Source organism: Phaethon aethereus (genome assembly GCF_964289735.1).
Source record: "Phaethon aethereus genome assembly, chromosome: W".
Taxonomy (NCBI): Eukaryota; Metazoa; Chordata; class Aves; order Phaethontiformes; family Phaethontidae; genus Phaethon; species Phaethon aethereus.
Window position 1 is genome coordinate 36,502,799 of NC_138581.1, and position 27,443 is coordinate 36,530,241.

General features: G+C 44.3%; 1 protein-coding gene across 1 annotated transcript in view; it reads right to left on the minus strand.

The window, feature by feature from the left end:
- Window positions 1-27,443, minus strand: part of LOC309415208 (nuclear cap-binding protein subunit 1-like) — a gene marked incomplete at both ends in the record, with an annotated part of 87,982 nt that overhangs the window by 44,858 nt on the left and 15,681 nt on the right. The window contains 8 exons of the mRNA XM_082012659.1: window positions 4,766-4,828; window positions 5,587-5,651; window positions 6,713-6,823; window positions 12,384-12,447; window positions 17,848-17,945; window positions 24,509-24,724; window positions 26,689-26,758; window positions 27,233-27,354. Of these exons, the coding sequence (XP_081868785.1) occupies window positions 4,766-4,828; window positions 5,587-5,651; window positions 6,713-6,823; window positions 12,384-12,447; window positions 17,848-17,945; window positions 24,509-24,724; window positions 26,689-26,758; window positions 27,233-27,354 (809 nt within the window). The remainder of the gene's footprint in view (window positions 1-4,765; window positions 4,829-5,586; window positions 5,652-6,712; window positions 6,824-12,383; window positions 12,448-17,847; window positions 17,946-24,508; window positions 24,725-26,688; window positions 26,759-27,232; window positions 27,355-27,443) is intronic.

Here is a 27,443-nt window from a genome sequence, read left to right on the forward strand (position 1 = left end):
AAGCTTGATGAGGGTGCGTTCTGTCTCCTCCAGGTAATTGATAAAGATCTTAAACAGGACAGGTCCCAGGATTGACCCCTGTAGTACTCCACTTGTAACCAGGCTCCACGTAAAGTACAAACCATTAACTACTACCCTCTGAGCCCGACAAACCAGACAGATTTTCATCCATCTAGATGATGACAATCCAATTTGGATACAAGGATTGCATAGGAGACCACATAAAAAGCTTTTCTAAAGTCAAGGTGGATGACATTCACTGCTCTCCCCTCATCCACAAATTTAGCCCTTTCGTTATACAAGGCAATGAGGTTGGTCAGTCATGAATTACCCTTGGTAAATCCATACTGACTGTTCCCAGTCACCTTCTTATCCTTTGTGCTCAGAAATGTGTTCCAAGAGGACTCGCTTCATGATTTTCCCAGGGACCAAAGTGAGACTGACAGGCTTATAGTTCCACAGATTGTTCTGTTGGCCTTTTTTGAAAATGGGTGCAACATTTGCCTTTCTCCAATTATCAGGGACCTCTCCTGATCTACACAGCCTTTCAAAGACAATAGAGAGCAGCTTTACAATGAAATCAGCCAGCTCTCCCAGCACCCTCAGGTGCATCCTATTTGGTCCCATGAAATTGTATGGATTGAGATTTCTCAAGAGATTCCCAACTTGATCCTCTTCCACTACTGGTAATTCTTCCCCTCCTTGAACACTATCTCTAAGCGCAGAGACTCGGAAGACCATGTTTGTGAAGACTGAGGAAAAAAAAGGCATTGAGTACCTTAGTTATCTCTGCTGTCACTAAATCACTTGCCCCATTCAGCTGCAGGCCTGCATTTTCCTTGTTTATTCTTTTACTGATAATGTAGCAGCAGAAGCTCTCATTGCCCTTTATCTTCTTTACAAATCTCGATTCAAGTCGAGCTTTGGCTTTCCTAATATCATCCCTGCACGCCCAGGCAATGTTTCTAAATTCCTCCTTTGTAGACTGTCCTTGCTTTCACCTCCTGTGCACATCCTTTTGCATTGGATCTCAGTTATTATCTCCCCGATTAGCCAAGCTGGCCTACTTGTTTTCCTGAGTATCAGGATAGATGTGGTGGGTTGACCTTGACTAGATTCCAGGTGCCCACCAAAGCTGCTCTATCATTTCCCCCTCCTCAGATGGACAGGGGAGAGAAAAATATAGTGAGAAGCTTATGGGTTGAGATAAGGACAGGGAGAGATCAGTCAGCAGTTATCGTCATGGGCAAAACAGACTCGACTTGGGGAAATTAATTTATTGCCAATCAAAATCAGAGTAGGATAATGAGAAATAAGACCAAATCTTAAAAACCACCTTCCCCCCACCCCTCTCTTCTTCCCGGGCTCAACTTTGCTTCTGATTTCTCTACCTCCTCCCCCCAAGTGGCACAGGGGGACAGGGAATGGGGGTTGCGGTCAGTTCATCACACATTGTTTTCTGACGCTCCTTCCTCCTCAAGGGAAGGACTCACACTCTTCCCCTGCTCCAGCACCTCCTCCCCCTCCTTCTCCACTGTTGTTTTCACATGTTCTCACTCCTCTCTCTGGGTGCAAATGCTGTGTGCCTTTTTTTTTTTCTTCCCCCCCTTCTTAAATATGTTCCCCCAGAGGCACTACCACTGTTGCTGATGGGCTTGGGCTTGGCCAGCAGCGGGTCCATCTTGGAGCTGGCTGGCACTGGCTCTCTTGGACACAGGGGAAGCTTCTAGCAGCATCTCACAGAAGCCACCCCTGCAACCCCCATTGCTACCAAAACCTTGCCATGCAAACCCAATACAATAGGCCATTCATATACTTGGAGGAGGGTGTCCTTAAAGACCTGGCAGGTCTTTGGAGTTCCTTTGCCTTTCAGAGCTGTCTCTAATGGGATCTTCCCCACCAATCTCCTGAATAAGACCACATCTGCTTTCCTGAAGTCCAAGGTCTGTACTCTGCTACTCTCCTTCCTCACTCTCCTCAGGACCCTGAGCTCCACTATTTCATGGTCTCTACAGCCAAGGCTGCCATTGATTATCACATCCTCAACCAGTTCTTGTTAGTGAATAGCAGATTCAGCTGTGTGTCACTCCTGGTTGGCCCATCCAGTACCTGTGTCAAGAAGTTATTCCTGACACCTTCCAGAAATCTCCCTGACTACCTGCATCCCTCTGTGTTGCCCTTCCAGTAAATGTCAATGAGGTTTAAGTCCTCCACAGAGAACAGGGTCTGTGATCCAAAGAATTCCTCCAGTTGTTTAAAGATGACTGACCGCTTTATAATCCTGATCAAGTAGTCTGTAACTTCCACCATGGTGTCACCTTCACTGGCCTCTCCTTCCATCTTGACCAAGCTCTCAATCAGCCTGTTGCCCATTCCATAGAAGAGGTCCATGTGTTCAATCTGGTCTTTCACATAGAGGGCAACTCCCCTCCTCTTCTTCCCTGCCTGTCTTTTCTGAAGAGTCTGAATCCATCCATTACAGAACTATGGTTATATGAGCTCTCCCACCACAGCTCAGCTACTCATCAGAGTTCTTCATCTGCAAACAGAGCTCTAGTATTTTGTTTCCCAGGCTGCGTGCATTTGTGCACAGGCACTTGAAGGGGGCCCTTTTGTCCTGCTTTATCCTTCCAAGTGCTTTCTCGCTCACATTACCCCACCCCATGTACTTTCCACCCCATTTTCCATTCCCTCATGTCACTTCATGGTATGAACTCCATCACCCAACATGCCTAGTTGAAAGTCATTCTCACCAGGCTGGCAAGCCTGTTGGCAAAGATGCTCTTGCCTCACCTTGTCAGATGGATCCTGGCTCTCCCTAGCAATCCTTATTCCTCAGAGGGACCCACAGTCATAAAAGCCAAAGTGCTGCCTGCAACACCAGCCATGCAACTAGCTGTTAACTCACAGAATGCATACACTCCTCATGTAGGTTTGAGAATATCACCCATGTCCCTCACCTTTGTTCCCAGAGCTTGATATATTCCAGGTCTCCCCTGGCAGTGTTATTGGTGCCCACATTGATGAGCAGCAAGAGGTAATAGTCCAAGGGCCAGACAAGTCTTAACAGTCTCTCCACAACCATCCTGGATATGGGCCCTTAGCAAGAAACAATCCTTCCATGACAGCACATCTGGTCAGCAGATGGGTGCCTCCATCCCCTGCAGAAAGGGATCCCCAACCATTATCATCCACTGCTTCCTCCTGGTGCTAATGCACAATTTATGCCCAGCTGGCTCTGAAGCCTCCCTTACAGAGCCTATTCCCCTGCATTAGCTATTACAGGACTGTACTGATCCTGTAAGTTCAGATCTAAGGGCAGAGAAGGAACCTTTCTCCTGCTCCAGAAGTTACAAGTCTCTGGCCTCCCCCATCTTGGTTATCTCCATCTACCACTGGTTTAAGTGTAGCTTCTTGCTGTCCCTTCTTTCTTGCACTATGTGGCTCAGGCTCTCATCTTTGCAAGGTCTCTGCGCAGACCCTGTTGATCCATTTGCCTTCCCTAATGCTACAACAGCCTGCTCACCTCCTTATGCAGCTCCTTTACCTGGTGACTCTGCTCTTTGATCAGAGCACACCTCCCACAAGCAAAACCACAACTACCTCCTGCTTCAGGCAATTCCTGCAGCCCAAGACCTCAACAGCTACATTCTTCCTCTAAAGCTCCATCTGGAACAAGGCTTTTAATTTACCAGGGGTGTTGTTTCCAATTAGTGCTGGGGACAGAGTCCTGTGGCACATCACCACCATTGCTATACAGCCCCATACTGTCTGGAGCTCCCTGGTGTGCTGACTGCCCTGCTAACTGCTCCTGTTTTCTGTACTCTGGGAGCTGCATTTCTGCTTACCAGCTAAACAGGCATCACCCACAGCAGCTGACCAGCAGATTACTCCCTAGTCAGCAGACTGTTTTAGACTTTCATGTTTTACAGTGTATACAATTTGAAGATAAGGAGTTCCCAACAAGGGGAATTCAGGCAATGAAAAACCAGCTATTTGGAGGCTCCCACTTGGTCAGTCAACATGAATAAACTTGATAAGCAGTAAACACCAACTCCCAATTGGCACAGCACAGGGGACATAAGTAAATCTGAAGTAATGCATTGCATACAGGGCTGCACCCCTCTTCCCAGGGACACCTAGGCACATTGACTATGGGATGCAGGTATGGTAGCAGGCTGCAGAAGTTAGACTGTAGGGAGGACTAAGCCCCCAAGTAATCTTTCTTTATATGTGGGAGCAGGACAGGATGGGAGTAAACAGAAGGCATGGTACCTGGAATACAAGGCTTTGGGAAAGCTATGGTTAGGCACTGAGGGGGTGCAGGGAGCTCCTGCTAGAAGCCAAAAGATCAAGATTCAGGGGGAGTGTGGGGGGGTGTCATGTTAGGATGGCACTCAGAAAGTGAGGTTGCATATATGAATGCAGGGAGCCAAAAAGAAGGAGAGTCAAAGCAAATTACTGATAAGTAGGAGAACCCTTCTGAAAAGCTTGCAAACAACTGACTGAGGTGATATCTACAAGCAAATCAGGTTTCCACTGTTTACAGAACACAGTACTGCTTGGATATTCATTACAGAAAACTGGGATTGTTTTTATAGTGACTGAAGGTTACCAACCTTGTCTACCAAGGAATGGTAATAAACAGGTGGGGGGGAGGGGTCAAAAGTGTTAGTGGAAAGCAGTTAACAGAACCACTATGTTGTGACATTTGCTGGATAAGTTTGAAGGTTTAAGTTCTGACGGGAGACAGAGACTGACTTACCAATCTTCCCAGCTCCAACGGAACTGAAAGTTACTCAGGTGGTGGGAAAACCAGTTAATAAACCTTTTTTTAAAAGAAGAAAGCTCTATTAAATACCAGAACTGCAAAGAAAAACAACAAACACCCCCCCCAACCTCCTAATTAACAAGTAGAATCCATCTATAAGAAAATCTCAAAGATAAGCCCAAACTCTTCAATCTGTAGTCATTAATGCATTAAATAGAGATCGATGTTGGCTCATACAAAAAAAACTGAATTGAAAGTCAAAAGCCAGCCTTTATGGATGAATGTGCAGTCTCTCTTGTTCTGGTGCATATACGAGACTAATGACTTACTAAAATAAGCACTGAAAAAAACCTTAGTGCAAGTCTACAGGTTTTCATATTTTTGCACAGTAATTTTAGTTCTACACAATGCAGACCACTCAAACCACAGAAACACCACTGCTCCTTTCCAGCTAGCCAATCTTCCCATAAACCCACTTCCAAACCTTTCCTTCCTCAGGCCAATAGGGAGGAGAAAGTAGTACATAACAGAAGGGGGTATGGATGTGGAAGAGTTGTCATAGCTTTTATAGCTGCACCGTATAGCTAATCAGACTAGTGACTTGCAGGAAAGAGTTTCTGGGGGAAGAAAGGCAAGTGGTCAGTCTGTCCCTTACCTTCTCTTCAGATGGCTGAAGTCTAGAGCTCCAAAAACATTTTGTACAGAACCAAACTGTTTATCAAGGATTTCAGATGATCCTTTTCAAAAATGCATCAATATCCAATGCACAAGAAAAATGAGAAACATTTTCTGTTGTCCCCAAAATATATACTTACCTGTCTATACATGTAGTATTCATTGTATCCAAACGCATGTAAAGCATTTCTGTAGCTTGTGCAAGCTGAAAGTTTCTTATTAAAGTTAACAGAGAAGCATCTGAAATCATAAGTTACTCTCTCAATTTTTCAGAGGTGATTTCATCAACTCTCTACTGACAGCTCCCTGTCTCTATATCGTGAGTTATCCCATTTTGAAAAGGCCACAGGAATAAATAAATAGTGAAACATGCAGTTTTCTCCAGTAAGTAACATCTATTCTCTAATCCAAGTCTGATTTTCTTCCATTAATTACAGTGAGACCATTAGCTGCTTTGACTGGAAGCCAGAATCCCCACCATGAGACAACAAAAAGTGCACACTAATAATATGAATGGACATCAACCTCGTTACGGACCACATTTTTATGATCTCACAGTTTTAGCTTCACATGTTCCTGTTGCTTCCTAATCAATAGACAATCTTTGCTCATCATTAACAGCTCAAGAAAGTACATCCACACTGGCCTGACCCAAAGACCATGGCCAGCCAACCCTGATCCTTTGCTGCTGTATCCCTGCTGATACTGCAAGCAGGTCCCCACAATTTTAGGGATAGTCTCAGTGAGAGTTTAGGCTATATGGTTACAATCACTGGGTGATTTCAAGCAGTAGAATAAAAATTTGGGAATGGAATTACCAGTAGGTATGTCTGTTAGTCCTCCATTCTCAGTGACTGTAGCTCATGAGCCACAGTCTAAAACTACAATGAAAAGGGGCCAATGCAACACTCAATTAGCTAGGAGCTGATACTTCCTTCCTCACCATTAGCTACTCTCTGACCTGAAAGATTATTAGTGACTTTATGAATACTCCTAGTTATTTCAGTGCAAACTCGAACAGGTTAATTTAAATTACCTACTACACTTTGCAGTGAAATGGACTAGAAACACTCATATCTGTTACAACAAAAGATTTAAGAAATTAATAATTTCCTTTCCTTTTCCAGGTTTTAATTTGACTATAATCATGCCACAAGATGCCCTGATGTAAAAACAGGGCTCAGAATCATGCAAGTTATTTATTCCATCCCAAAAGAAAAAAATACTCCATTTTAAAAAGGCTCTTCAGCACCATGAAAAGGATACAACTTGTGGTAAAGAGCCAGGCTGAAGTTTGCACAGTTCAATGAGGAGTGCTGTGTACATAACTTCAATATGTGGTGGAGATGGAAGCTGAAACAATTCTGCAAATATTACCTACATGGGAGGAAAGCAGAATTAGAGCACAGAATCAGAGCACAGTCAGGTTCAGCCTGCACAGTCCTGAACTTGAGAACAGCAATGCACACATTCAGCAATTATATCACAGAATCACACACAGAATCACAGAATCATTAAGGTTGGAAAAGACCTTTAAGATCATCAAGTCCAACCATTAACCCAACATCACCATGCCCACTAAACCATGTCCCAAAGTGCCACGTCTACATGTTTTTTGAACACTTCCAGTGATGGTGACTCCACCACCTCCCTGGGCAGACTGTTCCAATGCTTGACCACTCTTTCAGTAAAGAAATTTTTCCTAATATCCAGTCTAAACCTCCTCTGGTGCAACTTGAGGCCATTTCCTCTCGTCCTATCACTAGTTACTTGGGAGAAGAGACCAATACCCACCTCACCACAACCCCCTTTCAGGTAGTTGTAGAGAGCAATAAGGTCTCCCCTCAGCCTCCTCTTCTCCAGACTAAACAACCCCAGTTCCCTCAGCCGCTCCTCATAAGACTTGTTCTCCAGACCCCTCACCAGCTTTGTTGCCCTTCTCTGGACATGTTCCAGCACCTCAACATCCTCCTTGTAGTGAGGGGCCCAACACTGAACACAGTGTTCAAGGTGCGGCCTCACCAGTGCCGAGTACAGGGGCACAATCACTTCCCTACTCCTGCTGGCCACACTATTTCTGATACAGGCCAAGATGCTGTTGGCCTTCTTGGCCACCTGGGCACACTGCCGGCTCATGTTCAGCCGGCTGTCAACCAGCACCCCCAGGTCCTTTTCTGCCGGGCAGCTTTCTAGCCACTCTTCCCCAAGCCTGTAGTGTTGTGTGTATATGCATATCATATACCAAAACAAGACCCATTTCATGTTCTGGGAATAAGAGAGGAACTTTAAAAGATAGATAGTGCAAACTCTTCACCATAGTAATATAAGCCTCCTTAATTACCCTAATCATTTTAGATTAATACCATGCATAAGACTAGCATTATGCAACAATTCTGTTAAGTCTAGTAAACACAATGAACAGTGTAGAAATGTGCACTGAGTTACAGCATGAGCTAACGTAATATTATAGCAGAATCCGAGGAAGGGAGCAAGCAAGCTGAATTCATCTGCTCCTGACCTAGAAAAGTATTAAATGAAAGATAAGCATTTAACATGAAAAAAACAGTTGCATGAAAGTGACATCTGTGCCTTTCTTATAGCACTGTGTTTACTTTACTCCCACCTAAAAAATTATATAAGGGTATTTGCATGTCTGTTAGGCAAAAAACCTGCTCCTATCCTCAGGATACAAAACAGTGAGGAAAAAAAAAGATAAGGACTGATCTATTTGAGACATTACAGAGGACCATGGTTTTTTAAATTCATCAAGTTCAGGCAACTGATGACATACCCAGACTCTGTAAAGCTTAAGTTCTAAGTTAAGTTTTAAATTCTTATGTTTTTTTGACGCTTTGGTTTGGCAGACACCAATAATACCAACATATACATCTATGTGGAACTTAATAAAAAAGGGGCCACACTTCAGAGCGTTTCACATAGACTACAGAGTAGTATGGAGAATTCTGGGATTGGGCTTATGAACTTTAAGGACATGAGGTCCCGCAAGTGATTAAACCCTTTCAGTCACGACAACAAGTGAGTTGATTTGAAAAGGGACAGAGTGCTTTCAGTTTATATTTACTTCTGCCTTGCAAATAAAGAAAAGTGCTGTTTTAACATTTAGAAAATATTAGTTAGGCTAAATTATATCTATTGCTCTATGTCCATCTGCAAAGCATGGAAAATCTTTTAGAGATGTTTATTATATTGTAGTTGAAGGCACTGTATTATCAACTTGACAGGCCTTACAAGGAAATAGCAATAAGCAAACAGAATACAAGGCTGCAGAATTATCACTGAAGTTTAAAATACCGCAGCTCTGTTGAAAATATTTGTAGACAAGAAATAAGGTTAGTATTCCAAAATAAATACTTGAGAGGGAAACCAAGGAAATCAGCAGTTATGCTCAAACAGTTTGTATACCAGCTTTCCATTTCTTCTCAGTAAAGGGACAGGCAAGGAAGGAGGGGCAGGGGGGGTTGCCATCTGTGTAAAAAAAAAAAAAAAAAAAAAAAAAAAAAAGGGATTCATCACACAGAGCTGTCAGAGCTGTCTTTGAAAGACAGTGATGAACAGGTTGAGAGCTTATGGGTGAAAATTAGAGGCCAAGCCAACAAAGGAAACCTTGTGGTTCATGTCTACTACAGGCCGCCCGATCGAGGGGAGGATGTTGACGAAGCCTTCTTACTTCAACTACCGGAAGCATCGCACTCGCAGGCGAAGAGTAAAGTCAAGACCCTGAACTTTAGGAGAGCGAACTTTCAGGTGTTGAAAGTACTAGTGGATGGGACCCCCATGGAAACTGCCCTCAGGGATAAAGGAGCAGAAGGGAGCTGGCAGCTCTTTAGGGACATTTTTCTTAGAGCACAAGAGCTCTTGATTCCCATGCATAAGAAATCAGGCAAGGAAGGCAGGAGACTAGCATGGCTGAGTAAGGACCTTCCGGTCAAGCTGAAGTGCAGGAAGGAAATGCACAGGCAGTGGAAGCAGGGACACACATCCTGGGAAGAATATAGGGATGCTGCCTGGGTGTGTAGGGATGGGATCAGGAAAGCTAAGGCAGATCTGGTGCTGAATTTGGCAAGGGATGTGAAGAATCATAAGAAGGGCTTCTACAGGTACATTGGCCAGAAAAGGAAGACTAAAGAGAATGTATATACACACACACCCCTCCCCCAATAAATAAGACAGGAGATCTATTGACAACCAACATGGAGAAGGCTGAGGTACTCAACTGTTTTTTTTTCCTCCATTTTCACTGGCAATCACTGTTCCCACATCTCTCAAGACTCTGAACCTCAGGCCAGGGACTGGGGGAACAAAGTCCCTCCCATCATAGGAAATTATCTGGTTTGAGACCACCTGAGCAACCTGAACATACACAAGTCCATGGTCCTGAGGGAACTGGCAGGTGTAGTTGCTAAGCCACTCTCCATCATATTTGAAAAGTCATGGCAGCCAAGCAAAGTCCCCAATGACTGGAGAAAAGGGAATATCACACCCATTTTTTTAAAAGGGTAATAAGGACGACCCTGGCAACCTGGGAGTCAGCCTCACCTCTCTGCCCGGTAAGATCATGGAGCAGATCCTCCTGGAAGACATGTTGAAGCATAAGGAAGACATGTTGAAGCATATGGAAGACAGGGAGGTAACTGGAGGCAGCCAACATGGCTTCACCAAGGGCAAATCGTTCCTGACTACTCTAGTGGCCTTCTACAATGGAGTGACTGCATCAGTGCACAAGGGAAGAGCAATTGATGCCCTCTACCTTAAACTTCTGTAAGGCCTTTGACATGGTCCTCCACAACATCCTTCTCTCTAAATTGGAGAGACATGGATTTGATGGATAGACTGTTAGATGGACAAGGAACTGACTGGATGGCTACATCCAGAGTCACAGTCAGTGGCTCATTGTCCAAATGGAAAGCAGTAATGAGTGGTGTCCCTCAAGAGTCTGTACTGGGACCACTACTGTTTAATATCTTCATTAATGACATAGATAGTGGGATTGAGTGCATCCTCAGCAAGTTTGCGGATGACAACAATCTGAGTGGTGCAGCTGATATGCTAGAGGGAAGGGATGCCATCCAGAGGGAGCTTGACAAGATTGAGGAATAGGCCCGTGCAATCCTCATGAGGTTCAACAAGGCCAAGTGCAGGGTCCTGCACCTGGGTCAGGTGCAGTCCCCAAAATCAGTACAGACTGGGGGATGAAAAGATTGAGAGCAGCCCTGCCATGAAGGACTTGGGGATACCGGTGGATGAAAAATTGGACATGAGCGAGCAATGTGCGCTCGCAGCCCAGAAGGCAAACCGTATCCTGGGCTGCATCAAAAGAAACGTGGCCAGCAGGTCGAGAGAGGTGATGAACTCCGCTCTGGTGAGTCCCCACCTGGAGTACTGCGTCCAGCTCTGGAGCCCTCAGCACAGGAAAGACATGGACCTGTTGAAGCAGGTCCAGAGGAGGGCCACAAAAATGATGAAAGGACTGGAACACCTCTCCTGTGAAGAAAGGCTGAACAACCTGAAAGGCAGGTTGTACAGCCTGGAGAAGGCTCTGGGGAGACCTTATTGTGGCCTTTCAATAGATAAAGGGGGCTTATAAGAGAGACTTATGGAGAGAGACTTTTTACCAAGGCCTACAGTGACAGGACAAGAGGCAATGGTTTTAAACTGAAAGAGGTTAGGTTTAGATTAGATATTAAGAAGAAATTCTTTACGATGTGGGTGGTGAGACACTGGAACAGGTTGCCAAGAAAAGTTGTGGATGCCCCACCCTGAAAGTGTTCCAGGTCAGGTTGGACTAGATGATCTTTAAAGGTCCCGTCCAACTCAAACCATTCTATGATTCTAAGAATTTAATCTATACAAACTGGTTGTTTTCAGATTTGATGAGTTTCTGAATCAAATAATTTTTCAAGGCCTTTAAGTAGTCTGTTTAATCACGATCTGTGATAACTGGTTTTGGAAGTAATGCGTAACTGAGCATAAAGTAATATTCTGTAAAGCAGTTGTACCAAATAACTGAGGTTTTAAGGTCCCTGAAAGTACTTAGATGTTAACGGCAGAAAAACTTTACTAACTCTCAGATTTCTCTTGACTGAACTTGGGAGTATGGAAAGTGTCTCAAGCTGACCAAAACTACGTTTCAGGGCATTAAGAACATTTGGAGTTCTGGTGCAAAGTTGAACTGTTAATCCCATCTTGATTAAGGTAAGCATTCCACCATCTTATGACTTCTTGCAATTATCTCTGAATTTCATTTCTAGTTACCTCTTTTTAAGTTTTTCACACGACAATTTGCTGTTATTACTGCAATCTCTTTTTATCTTTTAACTTTAGACAGGAGTTTTTGAAGCAAGTTTTATACAGCTCTGCATCTTGTTAGCAGTCCACTGAAAGGAGGCAGCAAGAGGAATTCCAATATATATTCATGGTTTTTTAAAATTCTCCAACTTGAAGGAGAAAACATACCACTATTTCACAACAAATGCCTTTCAGGGGCATTGGCATACAATTGGTATACAATCCATCTAAGTGACTTAGAAGAACACTAAAAAAAGACTAACTTAAGTAACTTTTATTCACAAGATCTTTTAAGTGCAGTCATCTCCAAGACAGTCTAGCACATCAGAGTGATTAACACAGAGAAATGTTCAAGAACAGCTTGAGAAATACCACGACGTGGAATACTGTTGCACCGTAAGATCCTGATTCCTGAACAAGGCTCTTAAACATCACACAAATAAATTAATAACAATAGTAATAATAATAGTTGAATTATTATTTTTATCTAACCTGTTCAAAGCCATTGCACTTTAAGTCAATGGGATAAGGCTGCAGACTCCTAAATCATACTGTAATTTAATAGATCCATCATGGAGTTAATCGAGGTTTGTTACTTTGGAAATAAAGAGGTTATCTGTAAAACACATACCTCTACTATGTGGTAGTTCAAGGGGATCTTATTATTTCCTGGATAGCTCAACAACTGTGCAGCACTGCAAATTAACAGATGCATTTAGTTTCAACTGAAACACAGCAAAAAAGATGTAGATAGTAAACAAACATGAAATACTTAATTCTTTGCAAGAGTTTATCCTTATGAAGCAGATAAAATAAGCAGACCTCAAAGACTGAAATTGTCTATTTATCCACAGAACACATACAAAACACCTGGCACAAGCTCTTAACAGCAGTACCTGAACCATGGTTGAGAGAGACACATTTCATCTCCATACCCAAGCAATGCTTGAACACAGACTGCTAAACAAAACGCAGTTTTACATAAACCCTCATGGTGACCTGTGATGCTATCATCTGTCCACTAAAGGACAAACTACATTGGTATATCAGGAAAAATAAAAAAATCCAAACAATAGATTTGCTTTCCAGTCATTCTCAACCCATCAAACTAATGGGCTACAGAAGACATATTAGTGTTACAAATTAATTATTTAAAAGATACAGTATCACCCATTATTTATAAAAAGCAAAAAAATGCTATTTTTCAAATTTTAGAGCTCTAGCACTTCTTATAACCTCCCTCTAGTCTTACTTTCTTCGGGGAAATAAAGAAGTGTCCTCCATTAACTTCAACAGCATTGGATTTTAGTCTCTGCCAAGTCAAGAAGCTGTAACCAAAAGCCTACAACACATATCTGCACCAAAAACACTATTCCTGCCTAATTTTTGCACAGTATACCAAGTTTTCTGGCTCTTATTTGGCAACACAAGAGAGCTAAATATCTGTGGTAAATTATCTGGGCTACCAATTACCCATATCAGATATTATTTCAGTAGAAATGAAGAAATCTAACTGGATTTGCCTGGAAGCAAAAAGAATTGCAAGAGAAGTGTTAAGATTGGCCTCAATGGAAAATTAATAGGAATGTCTGGGTGTGAAAGCACCAGAAGAGGGAAGGAAGGCCCCGAGTACATCCCCCCACCAAGGTTTTGCTGCTGGACTGTGGTGGGTTAGCCTTGGCTAACAGCCAACAACACACACCCCACCCCCAGCTGCTCATTTACTCCCCTCTCCCACAAGATGGGAAGAAAACCAAAGGAAGATGAAAAGACTCATGGATCAAGATAATGACTGTTTAATAGGAAGAGCAAAAGCTGCACATGCAAGCAACGCAAAATAAGGATTTCATTCACTACTTCCCATTGGCAGGAGGATGTCCAGCCGCTTCCTGGAAAGCGGGGCCGTAGCATATATAACGGCTGCTTGGGAAAACAAACACCATAACCATGAATGTTTCCCCCTTCTTCCTCCTTTTCCCAAACTTTTATTGCTGAGCACAATGTACAGACTATCCCTTCGGTCAGTTGGGGTCAGCTGTCCTGGCTGTGTCCCCTCCCAGCTTCTTGCCTACCCCCAGCCTCCTTGCTGAGAGGGCAGTAGGTAACAGAGAAGGCCCTGACTTTGTGTAAGCACTGCTCAGCAATAGTTAAAATATCAACAGTGTTGATAAAATAATTTTATATAAAACATAAAACAGTGTTATCAACACTGTTTTGGTCACAAATCCAAAGCACAGCACCATATGGACTGCTATGAAGAAAATTAACTCCATCCCAGGCAGACCCATTATGTAGCCTTAACATAATGACTTCGAAGAATGCTCAGCAGATGTTCCCCCCAACCCTTTTTCCTTGAGAGCTGCTTTTAAGCTGAGGTTCTTGCACCTGGTCTTGCATGATCTACACTGCAGTTGTGTTGCAGCTATGCCTACACCTGAGCTTTTACCTCCCTGATTCTGACCCACTGACTCGACCTCAGCCCTGCCTCATCACTACAAACTTGCCTGGCGATCACCAGACTGTGCTTGACCCTGGTTATGATCATGGACTGGCTCTGCTCTTGACTGGGTCCCGAGGCACTGTACCTGTCAGTGAGGCCAACTGCCCTGCCTGTGCTGGAGTCACCCTTGGCTCCCCTCTCCTTGCATAGCACCCTACCCTTGTCGCTCCCTGACAGGCTATAAAAGCATATCTTAATGTCACCTAGATTTACAGGTCATCAAGATCCTAGCACATCTCTACCTGCAGCTTCTCAGGATACCCAACTTGGGGAAAGGAAGGACAGCCTAAAAGAAGTGATAGCCCACATAGAGACTAAACGGTTCAAGCCATTAAGAGATAATGGTGAGAAGACAGAATCACAGAATCACAGAATCACTAGGTTGGAAAGGACCTTCAAGATCATCAAGTCCAACCATTAATCCAGCGCCACCATGTCCCCTAAACCATGTCCTGAAGCGCCACATCCACACGTTTTTTGAACACTTCCAGAGATGGCGACTCCACCACCTCCCTGGGCTGGGCAGCCTGTTCCAATGCCTGACCACTCTCTCAGTGAAGAGTTACTTGGGAGAAGGGGCCAACACCCTCGTCGCCACAACCCCCTTTCAGGTAGTTGTAGAGAGCGATAAGGTCTCCTCTCAGCCTCCTCTTCTCCAGACTAAACAACCCCAGTTCCCTCAGCCGCTCCTCAGAAGACTTGTGCTCCAGACCCCTCACCAGCTTTGTTGCCCTTCTCTGGACACGCTCCAGCAACTCAACATCCTTCTTGTAGTGAGGGGCCCAACACTGAACACAGTATTCAAGGTGCAGCCTCACCAGTGCCGAGTACAGGGGCACAATCACTTCCCTACTCCTGCTGGTCAGACTATTTCTGATACAGGCCAGGACGCTGTTGGCCTTCTTGGCCACCTGGGCACACTGCCGGCTCATGTTCAGCCGGCTGTCAACCAGCACCCCCAGGTCCCTTTCCGCCGGGCTGCTCTCCAGCCACTCCTCCCCAAGCCTGTAGCATTGCATGGGGTTGTTGTGGCCAAAGTGCAGGACCCTGCACTTGGCCTTATTAAACCTCATACAGTTGACCTCTGCCCATCGATCCAGCCTGTCCAGATCCCTCTGCAGAGCCCTCCTACCCTCCAGCAGATCAACACTCCCACCCAACTTGGTGTCATCTGCAAACTTACTGAGGGAGCACTCGATCCCCTCATCCAGATCATCTATAAAGATATTGAACAAGACCGGCCCCAGAACAGAGCCCTGGGGAACACCGCTTGTGACCGGCCGCCAGCCAGATTTAACACCGTTCACCACAGCTCTCTGGGCTCGGCCATCCAGCCAGTTCCTCACCCAGCGAAGAGTAAACCTGTCAAAGCCATGAGCTGCCAGTTTCTACAGGAGAATGCTGTGAGAGACGCTGTCAAAGGCTTTACTAAAGTCCAGGTAGACAACGTCCACAGTCTTTCCTTCATCCACTAGGTGGGTCACCTGGTCATAGAAGGAGATCAGGTTGGTCAAGCAGGTCCTGCCTTTCATGAACCCATGCTGGCTGGGCCTGATCCCTTGGTTATCCTGCACATGCCCTGTGAGCACTCTCAAGACCAACCGCTCCATAATCTTCCCCAGTACAGAGGTCAGGCTGACAGGCCTGTAGTTCCCAGGATCCTCCTTCCGGCCTTTCTTGTAGACGGGCGTCACATTGGCAAGCCTCCAGTCTTCTGGGACCTCCCCTGTTAACCTCGACTGCTGATAAATGATGGAGAGTGGCTTGGCAAGCTCCTCCGCCAGCGCTCTCAGTACTCTCGGGTGGATCCCATCAGGCCCCATAGACTTGTGGGTGTCCAGGTGGTTTAGCATGTCCTTGACTGCTTCCTCCTGGATTATGAGGAGTACATTGTGCTCTCCATCCCCATCTTCCAGCTCAGGGGGCTGAATACCCTAAGGATACCTGGTCTGGCTATTAAAGACTGAGGCAAAGAAGGCATTAAGTACCTCAGCCTTGTCCTCATCCTTGGAGACAATGTTCCCTGCCATATCCAGTAGGGGATGGAGATTCTCCTTGCCTCTCTTTTTGTTGTTAATATATTTGTAAAAACTTTTTTTATTATCCTTTACGACTGTAGCCAGACTGAGCTCTAGCTGGGCTTTTGCCTTTCTAATTTTGACCCTGCTTGACCTAACGAGATCCTTGTACTCTTCGTGAGTTGCCTGCCCCTTCTTCCAGAGGTCATAAACTCTCCTCTTTTCCCTGAGTCCCATAAAATCTCCCTGTTCAGCCAGGCCGGTCGCCTTCCCCGCCAGCTCTTCTTACAGCACATGGGGACCGTCTGCTCCTGCGCCTTTAAGATTTCCTTCTTGAAGACTGTCCAACCTTCCTGGACCCCTTTGTCCTTCAGGGCTGTCTCCCAAGGGACTCCCTCAACCCGTGACCTGAACAGGCCAAAGTCTGCCCTCCGGAAGTCCATGGTAGCAGTTTTGCTGACCCCTCTCCTTACTTCACTCACAACCGAGAATTCTATCATGTCGTGGTCGCTAAGCCCAAGACGGCCTCCGACCACCACATCTCTCACCAGTCCTTCTCTGTTTGTAAACAGCAGGTCAAGGAAGGCACCTCCCCTGCTGGGCTCACTCACCAGCTGCGTCAGGAAGTAAGAGGGTAAGAGCCATAAGACGCCCAGATAAGGAGATACAGAACAGAAACAGTGAGCAAATCCTACTGACTCTCAGAGGTGTCTGACACAGGATGGAAAGACAAAATACTGCAACCACTTGTCAACTCCTTAAGCATACAAAAAGGCCCCAAACCAGCACACAGCTGACAAATAAAAAACAACCCAGGAGACATGAGGAGGACTCAGTAGCTGGTGGGAATCCCTTGTCCTTGTCAATTCAAGTAACCTTGAACAGATTACCCAGATACAGCCATCTTGGTGCCTGACTGCTGGACAGACCACTTGAGACTCGCTCATGTTTTGATGCCTGAGAGGGTGAGTGTAAATGAGCTTTACTTCAGTTTTATTTTGAAACTAAACCATCCTCCCTCCCTATAAGGTCTCTCATTGATATTTGCTACATTGTTGCAACATCATTTCCTATAGCTGCATAGAACTTTAAATAATAAAACTTTGTTGACACTGTACTGGCTCCCATGCAGACCTACCTCAATTATCTCTTCCATATAATTACAAAAGGGAAAAAATGAATGGGATGAAGAAGAAGCAGGAGCAACAGGAAACTTCCAGACAGAGCCAGTTCAACACTCGTTGCGCATGTGCTGGAAAGCACAGTACAAACACACTGAGAGTCTCTGCAGCACTGCAAAGAGTGGGTCTATGCCATCCTCTGTAGAGAAATCCTGGATGCAATCATGAGGGTGCCTCAGACCTACTGAATTACATGAACAATCCATGATCAAGGTACACCAGCCTCACACTATTCCAGGTAACAGTGTCAACCATAGTTCACTGAACACTTAAGGAAATGCTGAATTTCAAACTTTTACTTAAATGTTTTTGGGCTTTGAAGGTCCCTGTTGTTAGGGGAAGCCATGATTGTATATGAACAGTGCTGGGAACCCATAACAATAAGCAGCATCTTACCAGGCCTTTCTCTCTTTCCAGTGGGATTTGATGATGCAGTGAAGGTTTTCTTCTATTAAAAATCTTTCAACAGAATGACTGCCGGGCATGACAGGGCCCTATTAAAATGGAATCAAGATTGATGAAAGATCACTGTAGAGAAACAAAATTTCTTAATACGCACACAAACATATATAAATAAAACTTGACAGACTGAATTAGGCACACATAGAGATTTAACATCAGCAAGTTTTAGAGGCAACAGCTAAAAGACAGGCTTCAAACTTCAGTACAGAGTTACCAAATACACCATTATCATAAGAAAATATTTTTGATTTTTGTACCAGATTCGTACATGAATCATGTAAAAGTCTTATAAACAAATAGCCAGCTATGATTTCAACTGCACCCATATTTACAATGAAACAGTTTTGGTGCCATTTACAGTTGGTTATTTCACATACAAGATTTAAGTACGTCTATATTTAGGCAGCTAGAACCATGCTAAACAATTCATGTTTTGCACCTTTTGTTTCTTCAAGTAACACAAAATTACAGAATCACAGAATGATTAAGGTTGGAAAGAACCTTCAAGATCATCAAGTCCAACCATTAACCCAGCGCCACCATGTCCCCTAAACCATGTCCTGAAGCGCCACATCCACACGTTTTTTGAACACTTCCAGAGATGGCGACTCCACCATCTCCCTGGGCAGCCTGTTCCAATGCTTGACCATTCTCTCAGTAAAGAAATTTTTCCTAATATCCAATCTAAACCTCCCCTGGCGCAACTTGAGGCCATTTCCTCTTGTTCTATCGCTGGTTACTTGGGAGAAGAGACCAGCGCCCTCGTCGCCACAACCCCCTTTCAGGTAGTTGTAGAGAGCGATAAGGTCTCCCCTCAGCCTCCTCTTCTCCAGACTAAACAACCCCAGTTCCCTCAGACGCTCCTCATAAGACTTGTGCTCCAGCCCCCTCACCAGCTTCGTTGCCCTTCTCTGGACATGCTCCAGCACCTCAGCATCCTTCTTGTAGTGAGTGGCCCAAAACGGAACACAGTATTCAAGGTGTGGCCTCACCAGTGCCGAGTACAGGGGCACAAACACTTCCCTACTCCTGCTGGCCACACTATTCCTGATACAGGCCAGGATGCTGTTGGCCTTCTTGGCCACCTGGGCACACTGCCGGCTCATGTTCAGCCGGCCGTCAACCAGCACCCCCAGGTCCTTTTCCACCAGGCATCTCTCCAGCCACTCCTCCCCAAGCCTGTAGCATTGCATGGGGTTGTTGTGGCCAAAGTGCAGGACCCTGCACTTGGCCTTATTAAACCTCATACAGTTGACCTCCGCCCATCGATCCAGCCCGTCCAGATCCCTCTGCAGAGTCCTCCTACCCTCCAGCAGATCAACACTCCCACCCAATATGGAATCATCTGCAAACTTACTGAGGGAGCACTCAATCCCCTCATCCAGGTCATCAATAAAGATAATGAATAAGACTGGCCCCAGAACTGAGCCCTGGGGAACACCGCTTGTGACCGGCCACCAACTGGATGTAACTCCATTCACCATGACTCTCTGAGCTCACCTGTCCAGCCAGTTCTTCACCCAGCGAAGAGTACACCTGTCTAAGCCACAAGCCGCCAGCTTCTCCAGGAGAATGCTGTGGGAGATGCTGTCAAAGGCTTTACTAAAGTCCAGGTAGATAACGTCCACAGTCTTTCCTTCATCCACTAGGCGGGTCACCTGGTCATAGAAGGAGATCAGGTTGGTCAAGCAGGACCTGCCTTTCATGAACCCATGCTAGCTGGGCCTGATCCCTTGGTTGTCCTTCACAAGCCCTGTGAGCGCCCTCAAGATGAACCGCTCCATAATCTTCCCTGGTACCAAGGTGAGGCTGAACAAGCCTGTAGTTCCCGGGATCCTCCTTCCGACCTTTCTTGTAGATGGGTGTCACATTGGCAAGCCTCTAGTCATCTGGGACCTCCCCTGTTAAACAGGACTGCTGATAAAAGATGGAGAGTGGCTTGGCAAGCTCCTCCGCCAGTTCCCTCAGTACTCTTGGGTGGGTCCCATCAGGCCCCATAGACTTGTGGGTATCCAGGTGGCTTAGCAGGTCCTTAACTGTTTTCGGCTGGATTATGGGGAGTTTATTGTGCTCTCCATCCCCATCTTCCAGCTCAGGGGGCTGAATACCCTAAGGATACCTGGACTGGCCGTTTAAGACTGAGGCAAAGAAGGCATTAAGTACCTCAGCCTTTTCCTCGTCCTTGGAGACAATGTTCCCCCCCACATCCAATAAGGGATGGAGATTCTCCTTGGCTCTCTTTTTGTTGTTAATATATTTGTAGAAGCATTTTTTACTGTCCTTTACAACTGTGGCCAGATTGAGCTCTAGCTGGGCTTTTGCCTTTCTAATTTTGTCTCTGCTTGACCTAACAAGGTCCTTGTACTCTTCGTGAGTTGCCTGCCCCTTCTTCCAGAGGTCATAAACTCTCCTCTTTTCCCTGAGTCCCAGCAAAATCTCCCTGTTCAGCCAGGCTGGTCGTCTTCCCCACCAGCTCGTCTTGCGGCACATGGGGATCGCCTGCTCCTGCGCCTTTAAGATTTCCTTCTTGAAGACTGTCCAGCCTTCCTGGAACCTTTTGTCCTTCAGGACTGTCTCCCAAGGGACTCTCTCAACCAGTGACCTGAACAGGCCAAAGTCTGCCCTCCGGAAGTCCATGGTAGCAGTTTTGCTGACCCCCCTCCTTACTTCACTCAGAATCGAGAATTCTATCATTTCATGGTCACTAAGCCCAAGACGGCCTCCGACCACCACATCTCTCACCAGTCCTTCTCTGTTTGTAAACAGCAGGTCAAGCGAGGCACCTCCCCTGGTAGGCTCACTTACCAGCTGTGTCAGGAAGTTATCCTCCACACACTCCAGGAACCTCCCAGATTGTTTCCTCTCTGCCGTGTTATACTTCCAACAGATGTCCAGTAGGTTGAAGTCCCCCACAAGAACAAGGGCCAGCGAATGCGAGACTTCTGCCAGTCGCTTATAGAATGTTTCATCTGCTTCTTCATCCTGGTTAGGTGGGTCTATAACAGACTCCCAGCAGGATATCTGCCTTGTTGGCCTTCCCCCTCATCCTTACCCATAAGCACGCGACTTGGTCTTCACAATTGTTGATTTCTATACAGTCAAAACACTCCCTAACATACAGAGCCACCCCACCACCTCTCCTTCCATGCCTATCCCTTTGGAAGAGCTTATAGCCATCCACTGTACCACTCCAGTCATGTGAGTCATGCCACCATGTTTCTGTGATGGCAACTAGGTCATAGCTGTCCCGCTGCACAATGGCTTCCAGCTCCTCCTGTTTGCTGCCCATGCTGCATGAATTGGTATAGAGGCACTTGAGTTGTGCTTTTGATTTCACCCCCAACTCCGGCATGCCACCCCTAGGCTCATCTCTAGTGAGCCTGGTTTTATCCCCTCCCCCTTCACATCTAGTTTAAAGCCCTCTCGATGAAGCCTGTCAGCTCATAAGCTAGAATCCTTTTTCCCCTTGGAGACATTTGCATTCTGTCTGCTGCCAGGAGGCTCGGTGCCTTGTAAACTGCCCCATGGTCAAAAAACCCAAAATTCTGCTGGCAGCACCAGCCCCTGAGCCACGTGTTGACCAAGTGTGCTTTCCTATTCCTTTCAGCGTTCCTCCCTGTCACTGAAGGGATTGACGAAAACACTACCTGTGCTCCCGCTCCATTGATCAGTTGCCCCAGCGCTCTGAAGTCCCTTTTAATTGCCTTTGGGCTTCTTAGCGCAACCTCATCGTTGCCAACCTATTATTATAAAATTATTATACATCAGGAGTGTATTAATACACACTTCAACTTTTCCAGTTACAGATGATCAGAGTCATCTGGGAACTGACAATGCAGCCTGCTCTAGTTGCAAAGTGAAAACATTGCAGCTTTAATCATCTCAGTGTTCTGTCTTTATGCTGATTATAAAAGCATAGTTTAATGGCTAGCTTAACAAACATATTTTACTTCATAATTAGGCCACAGTGTGGCTTAGTTGTATATTCACTGTCTGTTACTATGCATCAGCTGATGCAAGAACTCAAGCTGCAAGAACTTGATTGCACACCAGTACCCTATTATCCTTCACAGCCTTGCAAAACTAGACCCAAAGCATCACAAACCTACATTTATAGCAAGTGCAATCCTTGCAAAAGATAACAATTTAATCAGCTCTGAGAATTATCTTCCAAAAACCCAAAAGAAATAGTCCCAGAAACATCCTAAAAAGTAGGATAGAATGATTTCATAAGCACATTGTTAATTCTTTGTAATGTGCTCACAGTTATGTATCAATGTTCCAGAAAATATAACTAAATGGCACTGAGATTACTGTATCTATTTGCTCTTCCCATTGTGGCTATAACAGCTCTGTTCACAGAAAGGTGGAAATTTTGATTAGGCAAGGGCATTCTCAGTGTAAAACTAAAAAAACTATAATGCACACAGGAGCACGTATAGGCCATACTGGTAAAGAAGTGGTGTTGCATGTTAAAGGGAGCACAGATGCAAATTAGATCAACAAGCTAAGCATGTAAATAAGTAACAGAATCCTGATGGATTAAAATTCCAGGCCTAAACAGGGAAAAGACGTAGTATTTGACTACATGACTGATTGTGACAACAACACATGCTATAATGTGCTGAGTACAAAATACACTACTGCATTTTTTCATTTTACATACTTAGCTTCAAAAAGGGTGTTATGAACAGAAGCTGAAAGGGGCAGCTAAAAAGTTCCATTTCTGAGGGTGGCACAGAGACTATTTAAAGTTACCGTGCAGCAAATGCATACTATTTACTGAGAGAGACTTACAAAGAGGCAAAAAAGAAATCAGATATGCTAAACAGTAGTACAAGAGAAAGCAAAAGGAATCCTGAAAGCTGAAGTTGTGTCTAGATCAAGACATGCCAACAAGTGATTACCCACCGAAGAGTTCAAGGAACTTGAGAATGAAATAGCTGACCTATTAATTGGGGTGCATATCTTCTCATTCAAAATCAACCTGATATCTAATCAACTAAGATGATATAAATTGTAAAGGTCTTCCAGGAAATTGCAAACCATCAAGGCTGACTTCCATATTGGGCAAATTATTGAAAACTATTTAAGAAAAAGCATTAGGAGGCATAAGCATAAATGCTGTTTGGGGAAGAGGCAGCACAGCTTTTGTAAAAAGTCAGGCCTCTCAAGCTTATTGGAGCTCTCTGACAAAGTCAATTGTGTGTAGATATGAGAAACATGGCTGACAGCCTAGCTGGATCTTCAAAAGGCTTTCATGTAAACTAAGCAACCACAGTATAAGAGGGGAAGTCCTTACACAGATAAAGAACTGGTTAAATGATAAGTAAGTGATCAGTTCTCACAGCAGAGAAGGGTCACCAGCAGAATCCCACAGGAATCTACCCAGGGACCTGTGCTGTTCAGCAGATCCATAAATTATCTGGAAAGGAAGAGGGCACTGGATATGAAAAAGCTTGCAGATGTTACATTTAAATAACTTGGTAACAACAAGTGCCATCCATGAAAAATTGCAGATAAAAAAAAACCTTGAGAAAATTGGTGTCTGGGTGTTAAAGCAGAAGATAACCATAAAGTGACTGGTTGACTTTTGCGTACAGATGGGAAAAATAGACCAGCTTCACATATAAAGTGGTGAGCACTGAACTGTCCTCTATTGTTCAGGAATGCAAACTTGGTTGTGATATAGTTCTATACAAACCTTATCTCAGTATTCAATAACAGACTGGACTTATCAGAAAAGGAATAGGGAACAACACTGAACATTATGCCACTGTATAGGTTCATGGTGCATCCACGTCTTTCGTTCCATATGCAGTTCTAGTCATACTTGCCACCCTCCCCCAACAGGATATAGCAGTATAGCAGAGCTGGAAAAGTTTCAGAAAAAGGTGATGGCGGTGACAGGCTACTATCATTCAACCTAGAAAAGACAGTTGAGCCAGGATATGCTAGAGATTTTATAAATGATGAATTGCCTAGAGAGGTTGGAGAGAACAAATGTTTGTTGTGTCTTCCAATGCAAGAACTGAGGGCCATCAAATGAAGCTAATAGGTAGAAAAGTGCTCGGGGAAAGCATTTTCTTTCCCTGTGCCTAAATTCTCTTGTCAAAACATCTGCTCTTGGCCACTGCTGGAGACAGAAACCAGGTGAGATGAGCTTTTGATCTAACCCAGGTCAACCACTATGTTCCATCATCTATATCAACCAATTTGAACAGATGGGTAGAGGACAGTCTTCAATGTATAAACTTCCTATAAGCAGCTAGGCTGAGGAAACCCAAACCACCATCCTCACAGAAGGAGAGGCTGCTACCCAAACACAGTTATATTATTAGACATCAGAGAATCCATGCGAGACGTATCCTTAATGAAAACATCTGAAAATCACTTATTAAATTTTAAACTTCAATAATCTATCTGTCAGCATTAACTCTGTCATCTAGTTAATCTCCCTAGCAGTATCCAAATGTAATTACTGCTGACTTTCACACTGACAACCATTCTGGGAGACACAATACTGCATCTTGACCAGCACCGCCTTGCACACCCCCCCCATTGCACATGCAGTTCCACCCTAGCAAATACATACCTCTGGGTCATCTGTGTAGTCAAACATCCGAAAAATAACCCTTGGCATCGGGTACACTGAATCTTCAGTGTGAGGTGGAGGAGTGAATGGAGGCAGGTTATGCTGCAGTGCTTCGCAAAGAACACTGTCAAAGGCAAGGTAAGGCCTCAGAATGTGTCTTTCTTGCCAATGGTCTTTTTTCAACTTCTGAATCTGGGCCCAAAGGCAGTCCAAGTACTGAAGGAAAAGACACAAAATATCAGATATGCTGAATTTTATAACTGAACTTGTAGCTCCCTGTGATGTATGGACTATCAAACATTTAGGTAAATTCCTTATTGCATTCAGAAAAAAAACCAAGCAGCTACTTAAATTGCTTATTAGAATCCATATAATAATTCAGTAAACCAAGAGACAACTTAACAACTCTGAACAGCAATCTTGCTCCTAATTTTACACATTAAAGGCATCTACCATTTTACTAGTAAAATAAACACCAGAGTGCAGTCCAGGAGTCCAACTGTGATACACAAATTCACTGCATCAATATTAATTCAGTCAACATTCATTCCACCTACAAAAACACCCACATTATTTCAATATTACAATTAAAGATTTAAATACAGTCTAAGAGATACCAAATTGGGGGGGAGTGATTAATACAAGGAGAGCAGGACTGATGTTCAGAGGGACCTGGACAGGCTGGAGAAATGTGCTGACATGAACCTCATACAGTTCAACAAAGGCAAATGCCAAACCCTACACCTGGGGAGGAACAACCCCAGGCACCAGTATATGCTGGGGTCTGACTAGCCAGAAAGCAGCTTTGCAGAAAAGGACATGGGGGTCCTGGTGAAAAAGTTAAACGTGAGCCAGCAGTGTGCTCTCGCAGCAAAGCAAGCCAATCACATTCTGGGCTCTATCAGCAAGAGTGTAGCCAGCAGGTCAAGGGAAGTGAACCTTCCCCTCTATTCAGTACTTCTAAGACCACATCTGAAGTGCTGTGTCCAGTATTGGGCTCCTCAGTACAAGGCGGACATTGATATATACCAACGGAGGAAAAAGTAAAAGCTCAATAAAAATAAAAACCACCCCATATCAGCCACCTCTCCCCTCTAATACTTTTGGTTTAATTATGAAAGACGGTGCAATTAGTGCTGTGTAGCATTTGCATGTATCTGTTTAGCACTTTCCAGAGCTGTAAAAGGCAAAGCCACTGCAGGAAGAACACTCTAAAGGTTTTCTTTTTGCAGAAAGGAAACATTTTAATGGGTAAATTACATCTTCATTCTCCAAAAGGTATTTTCAGTACAGAGCCTTGTAACCCCATTTCCCAAGAATATTATGTTCAGTGACCATTCCTTGTTTAGCAGCATTTCCTAAAGGGGATTGTCACCAAACAACAAAATGCTCTCCCACTCACCCAATGCAGCTCTAAGTTTTAGCCCAAGACTTGGAAGAGAACGTCTTACCTAGAATCCATTTGGAATAAAGACACATGGGAGGGCAATTTTTTTTCTTAAAGCACCTTTAATTTTAAATTTTTGAAGAACACTTGTCCTGGTTTTGGCTTGGATAGTTAATTTTCTTCCTGATAGCTGGTATAGTGCTGTGTTTTGGATTTGGGATGAAAACAATGTTGATAACATGCTGATGTTTTCAGTTGTTGCTGAACAGTCAAGGACTGTCCAGCTTCTCATGCTGGCCTGCTAGCGAGAAGGCTGGGGGTGCATGGGAAGCTGGGAGGGGACACAGCCAGGACAGCTGACCCAAACTGGCCAAAGGGATATTCCATACCATATGACGTCTGCTTAGCAATAACAGCTGGGGGAAGAAGAAGGAAGAGGGGGACGTTCGGAGTTATGGTGTTTTGTCTTCCCAAGTAACCATTATGCGTGATGGAGCCCTGCTTCCCTGGAGATGGCTGAACACCTGCCTGCCCATGGGGAGTAGTGAATTAATTCCTTGTTTTGCTTAGCTTGCATGGGCAGCTTTTGCTTTACCTATTAAACTGTCTTTATCTAAATCCATGAGTTTTCTCAGTTTTACCCTTCTGATTCTCTCCCCCATCCCACTGAGGAGGGAGCGAGCGGCTGCGTGGTGCTTAGTTGCCAGCTGGGGTTAAACCACGACAACACTTCAGCCAAATAATTCTTTTCAAGCATCTTTTAAACAGTACAAAATAAATAAAGCCTACTTGCCTCTTCTTGTGGATGTGGTTTATCAGCAGTCCAAACTTTTAACATGGGTACATGAATCTTCTGGCGACGCCTGTTTATACAGGAAAGAAAACCTAACACTTAAAAAGCTGATCTAAGAAAGCAAGGTTTTCTTATTGTGAGTGTACTACTATTTGGTCTATTGAGCTGATGAGGTCTGCAGTAGTATAAAAACAGGTTTGGGAACATTTAAATTATCGCTAACACCTAGTCTCAATGGCAGTATTAACTCAAATCACTTAGAGAAAAAGACACACACAAACAGACAGACACAGGTGACCAGCAGCCTAGTCATAACAGTGCAGACATCAAGAAAATATTACCTTCAACACACACAAAAGTTGAGAGTGATACTTAAGTTGTTTAGATTCATAAACCTCTCCATCTATTTTATTTTTCTAGGTCTTTTCCTCACAGTTGTTTGGGTCTAAGAATTAGAGTATTTCTAAATTAACAATAATCAAAGCTATTGATCCATACTTGAATAGGTACCAGAAAGAGTATATTTTTACTGGTTATAGCTTACTTCAGATAGCTTTCTGTGTGGGACAAGAGGCGATCTATTTCAGCATCTTTCTTCTCATACAACTCCTTTCCAACCCAAGGCAAAGATGACAGAAATGCAAACACATACCAATCACATCGTACCTACAGGAAATAAATTTAAAAAAGATTTCTTTGTCAAACTTATCGAATTTGTCTCAGTGTAAATGGTTGCAAACCCAGGAGTATTTAAG